This window comes from Bombina bombina, chromosome 1 (assembly GCF_027579735.1).
Source record: "Bombina bombina isolate aBomBom1 chromosome 1, aBomBom1.pri, whole genome shotgun sequence".
In the NCBI taxonomy this organism is placed as follows: Eukaryota; Metazoa; Chordata; class Amphibia; order Anura; family Bombinatoridae; genus Bombina; species Bombina bombina.
In genome coordinates, this window is record NC_069499.1 from 875,277,732 (window position 1) to 875,299,608 (window position 21,877).

Consider the following 21,877-nt stretch of genomic DNA (forward strand, 5'->3'; position numbering starts at 1 on the left):
ATTATAATAATTATCGGCTGCCGCTTAGAGTAGCAATTTACTAAACTTTCATGGTTCAGACCGAGTATGAAATTCTAAGACACTTTTCAATTTACTCCTGTTATCAAATTTACTTTTTTTTGTATCCTTTGTTAAAAAGCATACCAGGAGCATTAATTCACTACTGGGAGCTAGACTGGTAGCTACACACATATGCCTCTTGTTAATAACTCACCAGATATGTTCAGCTAGGTCCTAGTAGTGCATTGCTGCACTGGAGCTGGCTTAAACTAAGTGTTTAACTCTGTTGCAGGCGTTAAACACATAGGGGTAGATTTACCAAAGGTCGAGCAGACATAATTTGCTGTAGCGAATCATGTCCACTCGACCTTGATAAATGCTGATAGCATACGCTGTCTGCATGTAACATTGCACAAGCATTTCTAGTGAAATGCTTGTGCAGTGCTGCCGCCTGCTCACTCGCGGCCAGCAGGGGCCGTCAATCATCACAATCGTATCAAGATCATTTCAGTCCACCACCTACGACCGCTGCTTCTTAACTTCTTCTTCTGGTGGACCAAAAACGATGGGGCGTCAATGCAGCATCTGCTACTTAATAAATTGACCCCTTGGGGTTGATTCAGACTCGGCTCCAGAACGAATGAAATGGGGGGCAGTGGCGACACTAGGGTTGGTGTCACCCGGTGTGGTAAGTTATGGTGTCACCCCCCCACCCCTCAGAAAGCAGACACACACAAACACAAAAACACAGGCACACACACATACAAACACTCAGACACACTTAAAAGCACACTCCGATGCACACACAAACACCCGGAAACACACACAAACACTTAGACACACACACAAAAACACTCAGACACACACATACAAAATATGTAAACTGCACTGCATTAATTATAAAGTTCATGCCTAGAGCTGCTCCCTGGCTCAGCAGAGCATCAAATGAAAAATAAACAGTGCACTCTAAAAATAAATCACTAAAGAAAAGGTTTAGGCGCGCAAACTATGAAAACTCTGCTCTCTGACTCTGTTCCAAGTCTGTCAGTGCACAGCCCCGGGCCGTGTTCCTACCGCTTCTTATGGCCAATCACCTCTGCACTCTGCCCACTCTTAGACACCCGCCCTCCCTCCCCTCCTACCTCTTCAGTGTGCACTTAGTGTATTGTAACCGTACCAGTCTGGTGGGCATCATATGTGGCTCTTTCACTTTAGAGACAGTGTCAGACAGTCACAAAAAAAAATAAAAAAAATTTCTGGTGGTGTCACCAGAGTGAGAGGTTATCCCTTACGAGAGAAATAAAATAATGCTACAAGTAAGTGCAATTACCACTCAGAGTGACATCAGCGTTTCTACTCAAATACACTCGCAACAGAAGCATCTAACAGAAGCACTTTTAATCCATACTGCACTGAGACTATAGTGGATATATCAAGAAAATCATGCATATAGAGAGTAAACTACTGGTTAATGTAATCAGCTGGTAATGTTAGTTAACGACATAAAATACGCGACGTGAAGATATATTAGCATCAGGAAACCACACGCTTTGCCTGTACAAGGTCATGAGTGACCCGCTATGCCAGTCACACAGGCCCATTTATCAAGCTCCGTACGGAGCTTGAAGGGCCGTGTTTCTGGCGAGTCTTCAGACTCGCCAGAAACACAACTTATGAAGCAGCGGTCTAAAGACCGCTGCTCCATAACCCTGTCCGCCTGCTCTGAACAGGCGGACAGGAATCGCCGGACATCAACCCGATCGAATACGATCGGGTTGATTGACAGCTCCCTGCTGGCGGCCGATTGGCCGCGAGTCAGCAGGGGGCGGCGTTGCACCAGCAGCTCTTGTGAGCTGCTGGTGCAATGTTAAATGCGGAGAGCATATTGCTCTCCACATTTAGCGAGGTCTTGCGGACCTGATCCGCAGTGTCGGATCAGGTCCGCAAGCCCTTTGATAAATGGGCCTGACAGGCTCAGAACGAATGCTGCCTGCCTGCCCTGTGGGTATATAATGCGGGCACAGAGCAGGGTCAAAGCTCAGTTAACACTGTATAATATGGTAAATAGAAAAGCTTGGGACTTACTGTGATACAGCAACCGGTGTGCGCCTCTGAGGGCCGCCGTGTTTATGTAAAGTGGAAGCATTCCCTTAGCTAGTGTGCGGCTGCTGTCGGATGAGAAGGGCTCCTTCCCCTACTGCTTGTTTTGCTGGCCCAGTGCAGGCATTGGACTGTAACTTGAGCACGACACGCATATGGGCCGGAGAAGAGGTTGGCATTGTATAAGGAACCACCCACTGTGTGTGACTGGTATAGATAGACACGCTATGCTGGGAACACCTACTGCGTCTGACTGCTATATACGCACTATAATGGAAACACCCACACCATGATTGATATGTACACAATTTGCTGAGTGGTTGCTGGTATCATTTGTGAACTGTTCCCATTGAGTTACTGGTTTACAAAGTTTTTTTTAGAATGTTTACATTTTGGGCTGGTGTCATAGCTACCCTAGGTGAAGGCGCATTGCGTGTAAGCGATTTATTCTATACAGTCTCCCTGTAAGAGTCTGGTTTGCACACATTGTGCAGGGAACAGTTTCTGTGTGTTGCTTGTAAAAGGTCAGCATCATTCCACTGAGAAAGTGATACACACACAATATGCTGTGTGAATACCCTCTTGGTGTGACTGGTATCAAAACTAGGGTTGCCACCTTTCCAGAATTATGACACACTTATTTATACAATAACAGAATTATTTTTTTTGAGGGGGCACAGCATTCCATTTGGGCGGGCATTGCCCGTCAATGCCCCCCCCCCCTTCGAGCCGACCCTGGGTTGATTCCAGTCTTGTCAGTCATGTTTATCGTCTGTTTTTTGGCTGACCTTTTTCAACATTGGAGCAATCACAATCCAATCAATAACACATTTTCTTATTGGAAAAATATTGAATCAGAAGTCAGCCATACAATGCATGGTCAATATAGACTGCGGCTATCACAGTTCACCCTACCACAAATTATCTACTAAATATCGGCAACACAATGGACACTTAGAATTCAACAGCCAAAGGCACTCGATAGATGCTTAACACCCACATATTGATCTACAACACACAGCGGCAACAAATCTGAGCATGCCTGGGCCTGAAAAACAAGATGGCACTGCCCATGCCTACAACAGTAGCTGTCCTTTTAGATGCTGATTTATTGTGCCAAAAACAAATATCATACAGATATCAGTAATAATGTATATCTATTAGTAAATGACATTAAAGGGACATGAAACCCAAAGATTTTCTTTTGTGATTCAGACAGAGCATACAATTTTAAAAAAGTCCCCAATTTACTTCTGTAATCAAATTTGCTTAGTTTCCATGATATTCTGTGTTGAAGAGATACCTAGGTAGGCATCTGAAGAACTATATTGCAGAAAATAGTGCTGCCCTCTTGTGCTCTTGCAAATGGATAACATTCTTGCAAAACTGCTGCCATATAGCGCTCCAGAAATGGGCCAGCTCCTAAACATACATCCTTGCTTTTTAACAAAAGAAACCAAGAGAATGAAGAAACATTGATACTAGAAGTGAATTAGAAAGTTGTTTAAAATTGCATGCTCTATCTGAATCATGAAAGAAGAAATGTGGGTTTCATAACCCTTCAAAACATATTTTTTATTATTAAAAAACTCTATACAAATTGCACACACATGGACCCCATTAACCTATTTGATTTTTTGTGTGACTGAAAGCCATTATAGGACATTAAAGGGGCAGTAACAGTGGCGTATTTAAGTTTTGTGCTGCCCTAGGCACTCTAAATTCTGCAACCTCTCCCCCCCAAAGATTTTAGGCCTTTTTTCCCCTTAATATGTTTTTGGGTCGGGTGTAAAATAACAATTCAAAAGAAAATGGGCTAGCAAAACACTTGCATACAGGTGGGTTGAATTGCATGCATCTCATACCATTTTCTCCCTGAGAAAAGGGAGATAAAAGAAGGGGAAGGGAGAAAAGGGAGGGAAAGGAAAGAAGAGAGGGAGAGAGAGAGAATATATAAGTGGGGAGGGAAAGAAAGAAGTGAAAGAAGGGAGCAAGGGAGAGAGTTGAGAGAAAGAAGGGAGAGAGGGAAAGAAATAAGGGAGGGAGTTGAGGGAGGGAGTTGAGGAAGGGAGGGAGAAAGGGAAAGAAGGGAGAGAGGGAGGGAGGGAAACGAGAATACACTTTGAAACAATCGCTGCCCTTCACATTCAACAACATACAGTAATCACCATCATTCAAGTAATTAAACTTTTTAAGTGTTTACTATTTACTCTGTGGGTTCCTGAATACAGAGAAAGCTAGATATTAGTAGCTAACATACATTAGCGCTGAGAGTTTATGATTAGACATCACAAGCTGATCTAAGCAGTGCACAGACGCATCCAGCATGTTAGTTACTAAGACCTGCGATAAGTACTGCATTCTCAGACCCACCACAGATGACTAGGGGAGGCACCATATCGGTACAAGGTCTTCTCCTCCAGCCTCACCTTGTAAGCATATCCCCAGGCAAGTTTCTCACCAAGAATGCTTCCACTGCTAAAATGCCAGTGGCTCTAAATGAAGCAACAGTTTAAAGGGGCACTGCCTGTGAAGAGCGGCCATAATCACCACACATGCCCTGTCTTCTCTGTATAAGCCTGCCCTTTATCGCTCACTGTACTGTGTGCTGACTTTTGGAGAGAGGATAGGGTAGATGTGCTGCCCCCCCAAATCTGCCGAACTAGGCACCGGCCTTGTTGGTTTAGGCCATAATACGCCCCTGGGCATGTAGTTATCCTTTGTCGAAAGCTAAACCTAGGTAGGCCGATTATGCTAATTTTTAAGTCCTCGAAGACCGCCTGTTATCTGAATGCATTTTCCAGTTTTTCCACAGCTGGAGGCCCTTAGTTTATGTGTGTCATATAGATAACATTATGCTCACGCCCATGGAGTTATTTAGGAGTCAGCACTAATTGCCTAAAATGCAAGTCTGTCAAAAGATCTGAGATAAGGAGGCAGTCTGCAGAAGCTTAGATAGAAGGTAATTACAGAGGTAAAAAGTATATTTCTATAACAGTGTTGGTAATACAAAACTGCGAAATGGGTAATAAAAGTGATTATTTACCTTAACAGATTTACGGCTAGATTACGAGTTTTGCGTTATGAGCGGCTCACTACTAACTTGCAAGTTATTTTTACCGCTCACCTCCCTATAGCAATGCTATTCAAAAACCCGGCGTTAGCTTAGCAGGCAATATGTCAGCGTTGAGCTCCATACCTCACCCAAATACCAGCGCTGCTTTGAGCTGTTTTTACGTGCTCATGCACGATTTCCCCGTAGACATCAATATGGAGAGCCGGCTAAAAAAAAGCCTAACACCTGCAATAAAATAGCGTAAAGTTCCGTAAGGCAGCCCCATTGATTCCTATGGGCAAAGAAAAGTTATGTTTACACCTAACACCCTAACATAAACCCTGAGTCTAAACACCCCTAATCTGCCACCCCCGACATCGCCGACACCTACATTACACTTATTAACCCCTAATCTGCTGCCCCCGACATCGCTGCCACCTACCTACACTTATTAACCCCTAATCTGCCGCCCCCAATGTCGTCGCTACCTACCTACACTTATTAACACTTATTAACCCCTAATATGCTGCCACCAACGTCGCCGCCACTATACTAAAGTTATTTACCCCTAAACCTAACCCTAAGTGTAACCCTAACACCCACTAACTTTAATATAATTAAAATAAATCTAAATAAAAATTACTATCATTAACTAAATAATTCCTATTTAAAACTAAATACTTACCTGTAAAATAAACCCTAAGCTAGCGACAATATAACTAATAGTTACATTGTAGCTATCTTAGGTTTTATTTTTATTTCACAGCTAAGTTTGTATTTAGTTTAGCTAGGTAGACTAGTTAGTAAATAGTTATTAACTATTTACTAGCTACCTAGTTAAAATAAATACAAATTTACCTGTCAAATAACACCTAACCTGTCTTACACTAACACCTAACCTTACACTACAATTAAATAAATTACATTAATTAAATACAATTAACTAAATTACAAAAACAAACAAATACTAAATTACACAAAATAAAAAATAAATGATCAAATATTTAAACTAATTACACTTAATCTAATAGCCCTATCAAAATAAAAAGGCCCCCTAAAATAAAAAAACCCTTTTAATTTTTTTGTTATAATATGAAAAAACAATACAAATTTATTGAAACTAAAGGGACAGTCTAGTCAAAATTAAACTTTCATGATTCAGATAGAGCATGCAATTTTAAGCAACTTTCTAATTTACTCTTATTTTTTCTTCGTTCTCTTGGTATCTTTATTTGAAAAAGCAAGAATGTAAGCTTCGGAGCTGGCCCATTTTTGGTTCAGCACCTGGGTAGTGCTTGCTGATTGGTGGCTACATTTAGATACCAATCAGCAAGTGCTACCCAGGTGCTGAAAGAAAAATGGGCCGTCTCCTAAGCTTACAATCTTGCTTTTTCAAATAAAGATACCAAGAGAACAAAGACAAATTGATAATAGGAGAACATTAGAAAGTTGCTTAAAATTGTATGCTCTTCTATCTGAATCAATATTCATTTTGACTAGCCTATCCCTTTAATTATATTATTTCAACTGTTGGACAGTTATCAATCAGACCCCAGACTGTGTCACATGTTCCATGCTAGATGTGCTGGGATGTCCCCAGAGAAACATAATGGGGCCTACGGCAAAGAGTCACATGCAAAAAACATCCCATAAATATTTCAGTAACTCTCACTGCAATCAAATGATCTTCATGAATATTTCTCTAGACACCCAGCACAACATTTCCCTGCCCCGGCATTCTGAGCCTCATAGTTCAAACAAGCCACCCCGCGGCAAAGTTTTAATAAGGGAGATTACATTTTAATACAGATCTGCAAGAAGAATTGCAAGTAATAATCACCTCTTAATATGTGTTCTAGCAATCTGTCTTTAATTTAGCATAGCTGCACAAAGATTATTACCAAGTCAGTGCACCGTTACCAAAAAGGTAAACTAAGAGCCTGAATATGTGCACAAATTTTCAATAAAGCAAACAATTAAAAATATTTCAGCTACCTCAGTATCCCCATCACAGTGGAAAACCTTTATTCAAGCTGATAAAGTGGCAGGAGCCTTGAAACGTTGCTGTAATGGCTGAAAAAAGGTTTTCCACGTTTTGCTATAGAGTGCAGCTTACTTTCTTTTGGAACTGCTTCATATGCCTGGGGAAGTTGGGAAAAAAAACCCTAGTAGCTGGCACCTTACATTGTAAATTGTTGTTTGCTGTACTTGGAAATGCTAGTCTCAGCTATATTTGAACATTGTTCTACAGACATGTTTACTGCTGAGTGGTAAAATAAGCCCCTGATAAAGACATTTTTTGGTCCAGAAAGGAGACAGCATAAGGGCAGGTAGTGTTCTGACTATATATCAAATAATTATTATTTACAAACTGTATATTATACCCTGTGCGTTGCGTGGTCGTTAAGGGGTTACCTAGCGCAGCTTCACAGACCGCGACAACATAATGAGGTATGTAAAACAACTGCTGATATACAGGGTACGTCAGCGGTCGTTAAGTGGTTAAAGTTCAAACAAACAATGAACTTAAAAGTAAAGACACATTTTACAAAGTATTGTAATTGCAGAAATGCATTACGCCCTAGCTAAACACAACTTGAGTCACTGACAAGAGTCATATTTGTGTAGCCACCAATCACCAGCTAGCTTCAAGTAGTGCTTTGCTGTTCCTGGACCTACCTAGGTATGATTTTCAACAAAGGATACCAAGAGAACGAAGCACATTAGATAACAGAAGTACATTTTAAAGTTGTTACAATTGCATGTTCTATCTGAACATTATATTGCATCTCTAACAAGCAGAGCTCCCATCCAACACACATTTTGTGAGATTATCACAGTTTGGCAGCACTGTCCCAATGTCTTATTCCCTCCAGCTGTTTTCTTTAACCTATTTACTTTGTTAAACAGGGGAATTTCTAAACCTCACCTACAAATGGCAGAACTCTGCACCCCAATCCAACCAGCAACCCGACAGGACAGTCCAGACTCTGATCTGGCCCACCCAGTTGCGCCTGGACAGCCCAGACTTTTCTTACCCCACACACCCTCTCTGCCACCCCCTACTACACAGACTTCTCCATGAGCCTCCAGCCCCTACAGATTCACTGGCACTGCTGGGAATTATGATCACAGGTTCTGATGATTAAAAGCGCTAGAAAGCAACCTGCTAGATAGAGAAGAGGGTGAGATCAGAATGGAGATGCTTGCGTGTACTAGCTGAGTGCTGGATTGTTTTCACTGAGACCTGATTGCTGAGAGGCTAATATGCTCACACTGAGACCCAGGGGACTTTACTTTCTTAAAGCCTCAAGCACAGCTTGCTAAGCTTCTATATGGATGTCTTAAAGGCAAAGTGCATTGTTTCAGTTTTTGCTAAAAAGAAGCTCTTTTGTGTTCACATTGTTTGTATAATAAAGGGGATGCCTGTTTAACCTTCAACCACGAGTTACTTTGTCTGTACAGGTTCACTTATAGAATAGAAGTAGCCATCTCCAATCACAAAAGTATTTAGTAGTCTCCCTGCTTAAAGGGACATTAAGATAGAAATGTAAGTCCACATAAAGGGTTAGATTCCGAGCGATGCACAATTTATTGTTCACGATAAATTCATTAGATAGAGTCTTTTTGCTCATGTCGGGTAGTGCGCTTATTACGAGTTGAATGTAAAAAGTTTTCACAAGAGCACTAACCCGACACGCGCAAAAAGCCAAAGTTTGAATATTGCAACTGCATTAACATATTCCCACAAAGACTTCAATGGAGTGTGAAAAAAAACCGAACACCCTAACTCATGCGCAAACTTTCAAATCATAATACATGCGCTACTTCCGAAGCATGCAAAAAGCCGTGATAAACCCTTATCACTTTTGCGCAACATTTAGCACAACACTTGTAATCTAGTCCAGAAAGTTTAACAATACATAATTAATAAAACTTTCTAATACACTTTATTGATTGTGTCTTTTCTGGTAATTTAAATAGAAAATTCTTATATGCTGCACAGTGATTATTTGATATGTGCATGGGCTTGTGTATATTTATCCTTAATTGGCCACAGCAAAGGAAGTAAGATAAGGAACATTCAAAAGGCTTTTTAAGGGGTGTATCCCTGGCTAGCAAAATAGTGAATATTTTACAAAAAAATGTTAGTTTTTAAATGCTTCTAAAACATTTCTTTTGCATGTAGATCTTTTGTAATGCTGTGAATCATTTCTGTTGCATAAATAAAAGGAGGATTTCCTTGTTCTTTAAGAACAGATAAATCAGTCTGGCTCAGCTTTTATAAGTGCTTTTTTGACAAGCATGCGCAAAGCAAAAAAATATGCAGGCAACGCAAAGAAAAACACGACAGCTAATTGAGTTAAAGGTACATGAAACCCAAACATTTTCTTTAATGGTTCAGATAGAGAATACAATTTTTAACAACTTTCTAATTTACTTCTATTATATCATTTGTTTTATTATCTTGGTATCATTTGTTGAAGGAGCAGGAATGCACTAATGGTTTCTTAATGAACACATGGGTGAGCCAATGACAATTGGTAAATAAATGCAGTGACCAATCAGCATATAGAACCTAGGTTCTCTGCTTCTCCTGAGCTTTCATAGATAAACCTTTTAGCAAAGAATAACAAGAGAAGGAAGCAAATTAAATAATAGAAGTAAATTGGAAAGTTGTTTAAAATTGTATTCTCTATCTGAATCATGAAAGAAACATTTTGGGTTTCATGTCCCTTTAAGTTGTTCACTTAGCTAAAAAAACATGTAAATGTCCAAACACTCAGTTACAGTCATAAATGAACATACTGATAGTTTAATTTTAGTTGTGCCAATGCATAGAATATAGATGTGTTTTGAGCAATAGTTTTAACTTTTTCATTAAACCAAAAAGCAATTATGCTTAACATGCAAACTGTTTATTGGTGAAAAAAACATTAGGGGGTCGATCCGATAAAAATCGTCGCCCGCAAAAGCCGGCGACGCCAATAATTGCGCGGATTTGGTATCCTATATACGGCGTAAGCTAGAAGTTACGCGCGTATATTTCTGCCGTCGCCCGCAGTTTTTTGGGCCATAGGCAGGTATACCAAACCCGCGCAGTTTGGTATCCAATATGCAGCGTAAGGACTTACGTGGCGAAAATGGAGAAAACTTACTCCATTTTCACCTCGCCACAAAAAGCAGCCGTAAGAAGCCTTACGCTGACTATTGGAGCCCCGTAACTCCCTAAACTAACTAGAAAATAAACCTAACACCTAACGCATGCGCAATGTCTATCTCCCTGTCAACCGCGATCTGCTAAAATAAACCTAACACCTAACGCATGCGGAATGTCTATCTACCTGTCAACCGCGATCCCCCCCCCGAAATCCCTAATAAAGTTATTACCCCCTAAACCGCCGCTCCCGGACCCCGCCGCCATCTACATAAACTAACCCCCTACTGTGAGCCTCTAAAACCGCCGCCATCTACCTTATCTATCCCCTAATCTGACCCCTTACACCGCCGCCACCTATATAAAAATGATTAACCCCTAATGTAAGCCCCTTACACCGCCGCCATCTCTATTAAAATGATTAACCCCTAATTTAATCTACCTACCCCGCCGCCAGCTATATTATCTATATTAACCCTAAGTATATTATAGTTAATATAGGTATTACATTATATATATTAACTATATTAACCCTAATTATATTAGGGTTAATATAGTTAATATAGTTACTATAGTATTTATATTAACTATATTAACTCTATCTAACCCTAACTAAATTTATATTAAATTAATCTAATTCATTTATAAACTAAAATGTTCCTATTTAAATCTAAATACTTACCTATAAAATAAACCCTAAGATAGCTACAATATAATTAATAATTACATTGTAGCTATGTTAGGGTTAATATTTATTTTACAGGTAAATTGTTAATTATTTTAACTAGGTATAATAGATATTAAATAGTTATTAACTATTTAATATCTACCTAGTTAAAATAATTACCCAATTACCTGTAAAATAAATCCTAACCTAAGTTACAAATACACCTACACTATCAATAAATTAAATAAACTACAAACATCTATCTAAAAATACAATTAAATTAACTAAACTAAATTACAAAAAAAAACAAACACTAAATTACAAAAAATAAAAAAAAGATTACAAGATATTTAAGCTAATTACACCTATTCTAAGCCCCCTAATAAAATAATAAACCCCCAAAATAAAAAAAATTCCCTGCCCTATTCTAAATTCAACAAATTTCAAAGCTCTTTACCTTACCAGCCCTTAAAAGGGCCTTTTGTGGGGCATGCCCCAAAGAATTCAGCTCTTTTGCATACAAGAAATACAATACCCCCCCCCCCCATTACAACCCACCACCCACATACCCCTATTCTAAACCCACCCAAACCCCCCTTAAAAAAGCCTAACACTACCCCCCTGAAGATCTCCCTACCTTGTCTTCACCACACCGGGCCGAACTCCTGATCCGATCCGGGCGATGTCTTCCTCCAAGCGGCAAAGAAGAATTCTTCCTCCGGCGACGTCTTCCTCCAAGCGGCAGCAAAGTCTTCATTCTTCCGGCGGCATCTTCAATCTTCTTTCTTCGCTCCGCCGCCGCGGAGCATCCATCCCGGCCGACTGCTGAACTTGGAATGATGTACCTTTAAATGACGTCATCCAAGATGGCGTCCGCCGAATTCCGATTGGCTGATAGGGTTCTATCAGCCAATCGGAATTAAGTTAAAAAAATCTGATTGGCTGATTGAATCAGCCAATCAGATTCAAGTTCAATCCGATTGGCTGATCCAATCAGCCAATCAGATTGAGCTCGCATTCTATTGGCTGTTCCGATCAGCCAATAGAATGCGAGCTCAATCTGATTGGCTGATTGGATCAGCCAATCGGATTGAACTTGAATCTGATTGGCTGATTCAATCAGCCAATCAGATTTTTTTAACTTAATTCCGATTGGCTGATAGAATCCTATCAGCCAATCGGAATTCGGCGGACGCCATCTTGGATGACGTCATTTAAAGGTACATCATTCCAAGTTCAGCAGTCGGCCGGGATGGATGCTCCGCGGCGGCGGAGCGAAGAAAGAAGATTGAAGATGCCGCCGGAAGAATGAAGACTTTGCTGCCGCTTGGAGGAAGACGTCGCCGGAGGAAGAATTCTTCTTTGCCGCTTGGAGGAAGACATCGCCCGGATCGGATCAGGAGTTCGGCCCGGTGTGGTGAAGACAAGGTAGGGAGATCTTCAGGGGGGTAGTGTTAGGCTTTTTTAAGGGGGGTTTGGGTGGGTTTAGAATAGGGGTATGTGGGTGGTGGGTTGTAATGGGGGGGGGTATTGTATTTCTTGTATGCAAAAGAGCTGAATTCTTTGGGGCATGCCCCACAAAAGGCCCTTTTAAGGGCTGGTAAGGTAAAGAGCTTTGAAATTTGTTGAATTTAGAATAGGGCAGGGATTTTTTTTTATTTTGGGGGTTTATTATTTTATTAGGGGGCTTAGAATAGGTGTAATTAGCTTAAATATCTTGTAATCTTTTTTTTATTTTTTGTAATTTAGTGTTTTTTTTTTTTTGTAATTTAGTTTAGTTAATTTAATTGTATTTTTAGATAGATGTTAGTAGTTTATTAAATTTATTGATAGTGTAGGTGTATTTGTAACTTAGGTTAGGATTTATTTTACAGGTAATTGGGTAATTATTTTAACTAGGTAGATATTAAATAGTTAATAACTATTTAATATCTATTATACCTAGTTAAAATAATTAACAATTTACCTGTAAAATAAATATTAACCCTAACATAGCTACAATGTAATTATTAATTATATTGTAGCTATCTTAGGGTTTATTTTATAGGTAAGTATTTAGATTTAAATAGGAACATTTTAGTTTATAAATGAATTAGATTAATTTAATATAAATTTAGTTAGGGTTAGATAGAGTTAATATAGTTAATATAAATACTATAGTAACTATATTAACTATATTAACCCTAATATAATTAGGGTTAATATAGTTAATATATATAATGTAATACCTATATTAACTATAATATACTTAGGGTTAATATAGATAATATAGCTGGCGGCGGGGTAGGTAGATTAAATTAGGGGTTAATCATTTTAATAGAGATGGCGGCGGTGTAAGGGGCTTACATTAGGGGTTAATAATTTTAATATAGATGGCGGCGGTGTTAGGGGCTCACTTTAGGGGGTTCTAGATATAATATAGCTGGCGGCGGGGTACGGGAGCGGCGGTTTAGGGGTTAATAACTTTATTAGGTTGCGGCGGGGTAAAGGAGCGGCGGTTTAGGGGTTAATAGCATTTTTATTGTTAGGCTAGTGAGGGGGGATAGCGGATAGAGGGTTAGACAGTGCGGGCTATGTTAGGGAGGCGTGTTAGACAGTGCGGGCTATGTTAGGGAGGCGTGTTAGACAGTGCGGGTGTTTTAGACTTTAGTCAGGTTTTATAGGCGCCGGCAGATTCTAACGTGGCGCAAGTCACTGGCGACGCCAGAAATTTGTACTTGCGCAGATTTCTGGACATCGCTGGTTTGTCAGACTTACGGCACGTTAGCATCTGACGGCGACCTATATGGGATGGCTCGAGTTGCGAGCTGAAACTGCGGGCGACGCCGGTTCCCTCGCTTGCGCCGCAAACTGCGATCGATATCGGATCGCGCCCTAGGTGCTCAAGATCAATACTAAATCAATTACTGGCAATGTTTTCCTTTCACATTGCCTGCTTCCTTTTTTGCTTCCATGTATGTGAACAAAACGTTCACAAAAAAAGTAAAAAAGCCTGTGACTTGCAAGTTTTTCGGTGTTTATCCAATGCAAAAATTCAAATATTTGATATTCATTACAACTAACTAAAATGATTGCTTTAGAAGATCTGCTTCCGTTTAATGCACAGTTGATATAATTCTGCATTCTGTTTAAGCAGCTCACAAAACACTTGGCAGGTAGTGATCGCAATCGTTGCACTGCGTAAATGCTATAAAAGGGATATTAACCCCAAAAAAATTTTTTTGTAATTTAGACAGAGCACCTAGGTAGATGTATAGAGCACTACATGGCAGGAAATAATGCTGCCATCTAGTGCTCTTGCAAATGGATAACAGTCTTAAAGACCGCTGCTCCATAACTTGTCTGCCTGCTCTGAGGCAGCGGATAGACATCGCTGAAAATCAACCCGATTCAATACGATCGGGTTGATTGACACCCCCTGCTAGTGATTGGCCACGAATCTGCAGGGGGCGGTATTGCACCAGCAGTTCACAAGAACTGCTAGTGCAATGATAAATGCCGACAGCGTTGATAAATGCAATGATAAATGCCGACATTATTTAAATGTGCACACTCTTTATTTGCACTCTTTCTGAGACACCAGCTCCTACTGAGCATGTGCAAGAATACATACAATATATGTTTATTTTGTGATTGGACGATGGCTGTCACATGATGCAGTGGAAGAGAAAAGAGAACTAACTTTAAAATTTGTCAGAAAGAAATCTACTGAAATTGAATATAAATACTTTTGCATTGTTTTTTTTATTATGCATTTCTATTGTGTTTAGCGGTAAGGTAAAACCGAAAAAATAATGGTAAATGGCTGCTGATAATTCATTATCAGCAAATACGTAAATTCAAAGGCCCCAATTTATCAAGGTCTGGCGGACCTGATCCGACAGTGCGGATCAGGTCCACCAGACCTCGCTGAATACGGCGAGCAATACGCTCGCCGTATTCAGCATTGCACCAGCAGCTCACAAGAGCTGCTGGTGCAACGCTGCCCCCTGCAGACTCGCGGCCATTGGGCCGCCAGCAGGGGGATGTCAATCAACCCGATCGTACTCGATCGGGTTGATTTCCGGCGATGTGTGTCCGCCTGCTCAGAGCAGGCGGACAGGTTATGGGGCAGCGGTCTTTGTGACCGCTGCTTCATAACTGCTGTTTCTGGCGAGCCTGCAGGCTCGCCAGAAACACGGGGCATCAAGCTCCATTCAGAGCTTGATAGATAGTCCCCATTGTGTCTAATGGATTGGAATACCTGAGATGGGTTTTCACACAGAAAATTTGAATAGAATGGAAAGTAGACCACAGACACTCAGGTTAAATTACATTTTCATGATTCAGATACAGCATGTCATTTTAAACAACTTTCATTTACTTCCATTAAGAAAAATGTGCACAGTCTTTTATATTTACAATTTTTGAGTCACGTATATGCATTTGTGATTGACTGATGGCTATCACATGGTACAAGGAGAGTGGAAATATACATAACTTTGAAATTTGTTATAAAAAAATCTACTACTCATTTGAAGTTCAGACTAAGGGCTATTGCATTATCTTGTTATCTTGCATTTGTTGATTATGCAAATCTAATGTGTTGACTGGTCCTTTAAATGATATCTTTTAGTATGAACGAAAACCCACTACAAATATGGCAGTAGATCACATTTACATATATTTGCTCTCAAGCCTGGAAAAATGCCAGTGACATCAAACACATCCTTGACTTTCACACCAAGTGCTTCCCTACACTAACAAGCTTATGTGGGAAGGGGGGCATATGCACATGCTTCAATCCTACTGTTGTGTCTGCTGCTAAATGCACTAATAAAATAAAGCATTTTATTGTTACACTAGTATGGCCCTGTAAGCTTAAAGGGACGTTCCAGCCCAAATTGGAATGCAAAAAGGTGAATTTCAGATTTGAATAGAAGTATTTTTGTAATATACATGTATTAGCAAAAATGCTTCTAATAAAAGCTATAGCTGTTTCAAGAGTGTAGTTAAAGGGAAATGAAACTGAATGTTTTTCTTTCATGATTGAGAAAGAGCATGTCATTTAAAATAACTTTCTAATTTACTTCTATTATCTAAGTTGCTTCATTCTTTTGATATCCTTTGCTGAAAAGCATATCTAGATAGGCTCCGTAGCTTCTGATTGGTGGCTGCGCATAGATGCCTCGTGTGATTGGCTCATCCACGTGCATTGCTATTTCTTCAACAAAGGATATCTAAAGAATGAAGCAAACTAGATAATAGAAGTAAATTGGGATGTTGTTTAAAATTGTATTCTCTACCTGAATCATGAAAGAAACATTATGGGTTTAATGTCCCTTTAAGTGTGTGCCATGCACCAGCATTTTAAACACAGCACTGGCTCAGAGAGCCTACAATGCATGTGTCACCTGGTAAAGACTCTATTTGCATCATTGCTGACATGATACAAGTCCCAATGTCTCTCTGAGCAGCTGAGGTATTTACTGGTGCACTGACATTATCTAGCTTTGCCTCACATGCACGTGCAGAGAAAAATGTTAACATTAAAATAGTGATAACTTGTACTAGAAGCATTTTTGCCAATACATCTATATTGCAAATTTGTTTCTATCCAGAAAAGTAATTCATCTTTGTGCATTTAACTTTTGACAGGAATATCCTTTTAATACATCAATTCCATTTTAGTGAATCTAAATACAAGGCCTAAAAGTGTACAAATTGCAGGGTTGTTTAACCCCTTTGCTGCCAAAGACTGTTGCAAAACCTTGCTATGCATTGCTTTACTGGTTTCTCTGGCAGACAGCGTGACAAGGAAGAGAGATTTTTTTTTTTTTTTTGCCATTCAACAGGCTTGTCAGCTTTTACTATTTTATTCCATCAGTATATTTTCTGCACAACTGTGGTGGAAAAAAAACGTTACTTCATTTTCTACAAATATTATAACTATATAAATACCTCCCACCACATTTCTTTCCTTTGTTTTATTATATTTATCTATTTCTAAAGTCTATAGTGAGGCTTGAAAAGTGCTTAGCCATTAAAGAGACATGAAACCCAACATTTTTCTTTCATGATTCAGATAGAGAATTCATTTTTAAACAACTTTCCAATTTACTTCTATTATTTAATTTGCTTCCTTCTCTTGTTATCATTTGCTGAAAGGTTTATATAGGAAAGCTCAGGAGCAGCAGATAACCTTGGTTCTAGCTGTTGATTGGTGGCTGCATATATATATATATATATATATATCGATTGCGATTGGTTCACCCATGTGTTGAGTTAGAAACCATTAGTGCATTGCTGCTCCTTCAACAAATGATAACAAGAGAATTAAATAAAATTAGATAATAGAAGTAAATTAGAAAGTTGTTTAAAATTGTATTCTCTATCTGAATCATGAAAGAAAAAATTTGGCTTTCATGTCCCTTTAAGCACAACAGCCTAAACCATATACTTAGCCTCATACTCAGATAAATAAAATGCATTGTTTAATTTCACATAACTTTTTATTATTTATAGAATACATTGTGTGTTTCAGTACAAATGTACTTATTTGTTCTATTTTTATTACTTAACAGCAGGAACAAAATATTTAATAGGCATTTAGTATTAACTCCTTTAAAAACAACCTGCTGTGATCACAAGCTTAATTGATTTCCCTGGATGCCTTTAAATATTCAGATTGTACATTCCATATTTATTTATTTTTTCAACTATATTCAAATGCTTCAGTATTAAATCACAGTTCAAATACATCAATATCAAACTGATTTGCCTAAGAGAATTAATAAACAGTATTGATTGTATGGGGTGTTATGGGTTAAACTCAGCATGTATTAGTGGTCTGGGGAACTGTAGTGTGTGAGAGGTTAATAGCAATAGCAGTTCCCTTCACCCCATCAAAAGCTTCCACCCTAATGATCGTGTGTTCTCCCCAAGGAGTCAGCAAGCTGGATGCGGATGCTCCGGTACAGGAGACAGAGGCTGTTACAGGCCAGATGCTGCTGCCGTTCAGCTGCTCTCCCCTGAAGCCACTCCCTGTTTCTCTAAAGGATGCTGAGGATAGAGGAGGCTGCTGCTGCTCGCTTGCATCCTCACAGCCTGCATGCTCACAGCACCCTATGGACCTTCCAACCCAGGGGGAGAAACTGCAGCACTATACTCGACAGAGACCCCGACCCAACAGGACCAGCCGTCAGCCACCACGGAGAGCTCATGTGAGTGTTTGGGGGGGGGCCTGACATTGCAGAGATACATCCATGCACACTCTTAGAATCACTGCACGTTAAATCCCTGCCAGATCATCACCTCCTGCTGATACCCTTGTTATACACAGAGCTAAACAGCTGTGTTTGTTGCTGGTTGCAGGTTTTACTGTCTGGGTTTTCCCAATTGATCTGTACAGAGGGGTTAGAAATTAACTGCATTACATATGTCAGTACTGGTATATTTACACCTGGAATTGGGAGTTTGGCCTTTCCTGTGTCTGAGATCCATGCAATATGGGTTGGTGAGATGGGAAAAATAAGACATCAGCCTATAACTTACAGTGCTGTGTACATCTGCATAATGTTAATGTGGCTGTTCCTTCTACCTTAATATATCTATTTATGCTGTGTGCTTCACCAACACTGCAGGAATTCATGTAATGCGTGGGATACATACATTAAACAAGGTTAAAGAAATGACTGTTTTAGTAATCATGTCAGATATAAACACAAACACCTAATCATTTATCAACCATTGACAGCTATGCATAGATATTTTATATGTGTGTGCTGTTTGTGTTTATATTTTAGTGATAAACAGACAGAGATAGATTGATAGATAGATAGATAAATAGATAATAGATAGACAGATAGATAAATAAATAGAAAATAGAGATAGATAGATAGATAGATAGATAGATAGATAGATAATAGAGATAGATAGACAGACAGACAGATTTATTAATATAAATGATCATATATAGATATGTATTTCATTTATACTTTAACTGATGTAAGCACTAGGCTTTATAGATGAGGGTGGTGTGGATAAGATAAGGGTTTCCTAGGAAGTGGGAATAATATCCATTAGTGTGTGTGTGTTGGGGGAAGGATTAGAATTTGGGGTAGTAAAAGGGCTAAAGTTTATGGAAGATGCAATGGTTGGAGTTTGTGTGAAGGTGTTTGGAGGTAGGGTTTGAAGTGTGCTGTGCATGGTGGAAATGTGAGAGGGTCATGGATGATGGGGGAATTGAGTGAGATTTAGTTTTTTTTTTGTTTTTTTTCCGGTTAGGAGCCTAGGGGTTCAAAGATTTGCAATATTAGATGAGGGTGCAGGATTTGTGAGATGAATGCTCCTGGTAAGGGATTTTGATATTTCATTTTTTGTGATAGGGTAATAAAGGAAGCATAATTAAAATTGTCTTGGAAATGTGGGGAAGTATGCTAGATCCAGGTTTGTGTTGCAGAGTTATCCCCAGAAACATATACACAAAAACACGTTTGGCAAAACAAAACAAAAACATCACTTGTTAGTGGAATATCACAGTTGGGGGCACATAGAGGAGCCAGCTATTATGCACTGGAAGGGGACAGGAATGGTTCCCATGCTTGTGACACCCATGGCTTTTGGTTTGTTGAGACAAGTGTGTGGTTCAGTTTTATCTTTATTCTCTGAATGTCTCACTAGGATTCTCTCTTTTATGGCTGTCTCTCTGCATTTGTATTTCCCATCATACTCCTTCTCCCCTCTGGGTTTCTGTTTAATGGCTGGCTCCCTGCCTTTGTCCTATTCTTTACATGCTTCTCTTCCACTTGTCCTTGATATAATTTATCTAGATGTAATTCTCTCTTGTTTTCCATATGAGCATTATCAGGCCTTTCCTCATTTACAAAATCTTATAAAACAACATTTGTTTACAATTCTTCTTTAACACTCTTGATGTTCATTCTGGTATATCATTTATTTGTATTATTTCCTACTGCAACAGAAAAGATTAAGTTAAATCTGTTTATTTTAAAGGGACATGAAACCCAAAATTTTTCTTTCACGATATGGAAAAAGCATGTCATTTTAAACAACTTTCTAATTTACTTCAATTATCTAATTTGCTTCATTCTCTTGATATCCTTTGCTGAAAAGCATATCTAGATAGGCTCTGTAGCTGCTGATTGGTGGCTGCTCATGGATGCCTTGTGTGATTGGCTCATCCATGGGCATTGCCATTTCTTCAACAAAGGATATCTAAAGAATGTAGCAAATTACATAATAGAAGTCATGCATGCAATAGTTTCTAGTAGCTGATTTGATAGGAAGTTTGTTTTTACTACTACTCATTCATTGGTTCTTTCAGCCAACTTCCACTGGAGGATAGCTCACAATTGGAATGACTGTCCCTATTGTAGATATATTCTATTATTTTCACTATGTTTTGTTTACATCTTGATGTGTTTAATAACTTCGTAAAATGGTATGAACCTTCTATATAAAACAAAGGTTTTCTATTTTCAAACTCGGAAACATCAACCTTTCCACCGTAAACATTTTGAAATGTCAATTTTTAGGTCCATCACACTAAAAAAATGTCTCCTTAAAGGAATAGTCTAGTCAGAATTTAACTTTCATGACTTAGATAGAGCATGCAATTTTAAGCAACTTTCTAATTTACTCCTATTATCAAATGTTCTTCGTTCTCTTGGTATCTTTATTTGAAAAGGCAAGAATGTAAGCTTAGGAGCCGGCCCATTTTTGGTTCAGCGCCTGGGTAGCATTTTCTGATTGGTATCTAAATGTAAAATCCAACAAAGTGGCAGCATAGAAAGTTTATTAATAAAAGCACAGGATTATAAGCAGCAACGTTTCAGGACAACTCCCTTAGTCATGCTGACTAAGGGAGTTGTCCCGAAACGTTGCTGCTTATAACCCTGTGCTTTTATTAATTAACTTTTTATGCTGCCACTTCATTGGATTTTGAAGTTTGTGTTTGCGGTATTGAGTAGTTACCCCTGGTGGCGTGCATGTACACCCTGTAGCCACCAATCAGCAAGCGCTACCCAGGTGCTGAACCAAAAATGGGCCGACTCCTAAGCTTACATTTAAATAAAGATACCAAGAGAACAAAGAAAAATTGCTAATAGGAGTAAATTAGAAAGTTGCTTAACCCCTTAATGACCACAGCACTTTTCCATTTTCTGTCCGTTTGGGACCAAGGCTATTTTTACATTTTTGCAGTGTTTGTGTTTAGCTGTGATTTTCCTCTTACTCATTTACTGTACACACACATATTATATACCATTTCTCTCGCCATTAAATGGACTTTCTAAAGATACCATTATTTACATCATATCTTATAATTTACTATAAAAAATATATAAAATATGAGAAAAAAACGAAAAAAAACCCACACTTTTTCTAACTTTGACCCCCAAAATCGGTTACACATCTACAACCACCAAAAAACACCCATGCTAAATAGTTTCTAAATTTTATCCTGAGTTTAGAAATACCCAATGTTTACACGTTCTTTTCTTTTTTTGCAAGTTATAGGACAATAAATACAAGTAGCACTTTGCTATTTCCAAACCACTTTTTTTCAAAATTAGCGCTAGTTACATTAGAACACTAATATTTTTCAGGAATCCCTGAATATCCATTGACATGTATATATTTTTTTTTAGTAGACATCCCAATGTATTGATCTAGGCCAATTTTGGTATATTTCATGCCACCATTTCACAGCCAAATGCGATCAAATACAAAAAATAGTTCACTTTTTCTCAATTTTTTTCACAAACTTTCGGTTTCTCACTGAAATTATTTACAAACAACTTGCGCAATTATGGCATAAATGGTTGTAAATTTTTCTCTGGGATCCCCTTTGTTCAGAAATAGCAGACTTATATGGCTTTGGCGTTTCTTTTTGGTA

General features: G+C 38.9%; 1 protein-coding gene across 1 annotated transcript in view; it reads left to right on the plus strand.

Annotated features, from left to right (window-relative positions):
- Nucleotides 1–21,877, plus strand: part of LOC128661457 (capping protein, Arp2/3 and myosin-I linker protein 2-like) — a 334,672-nt gene that overhangs the window by 81,008 nt on the left and 231,787 nt on the right. Inside the window, exon 9 of the mRNA XM_053715711.1 lies at nucleotides 17,905–18,182. Within this exon, the coding sequence (XP_053571686.1) occupies nucleotides 17,905–18,182 (278 nt within the window). The remainder of the gene's footprint in view (nucleotides 1–17,904; nucleotides 18,183–21,877) is intronic.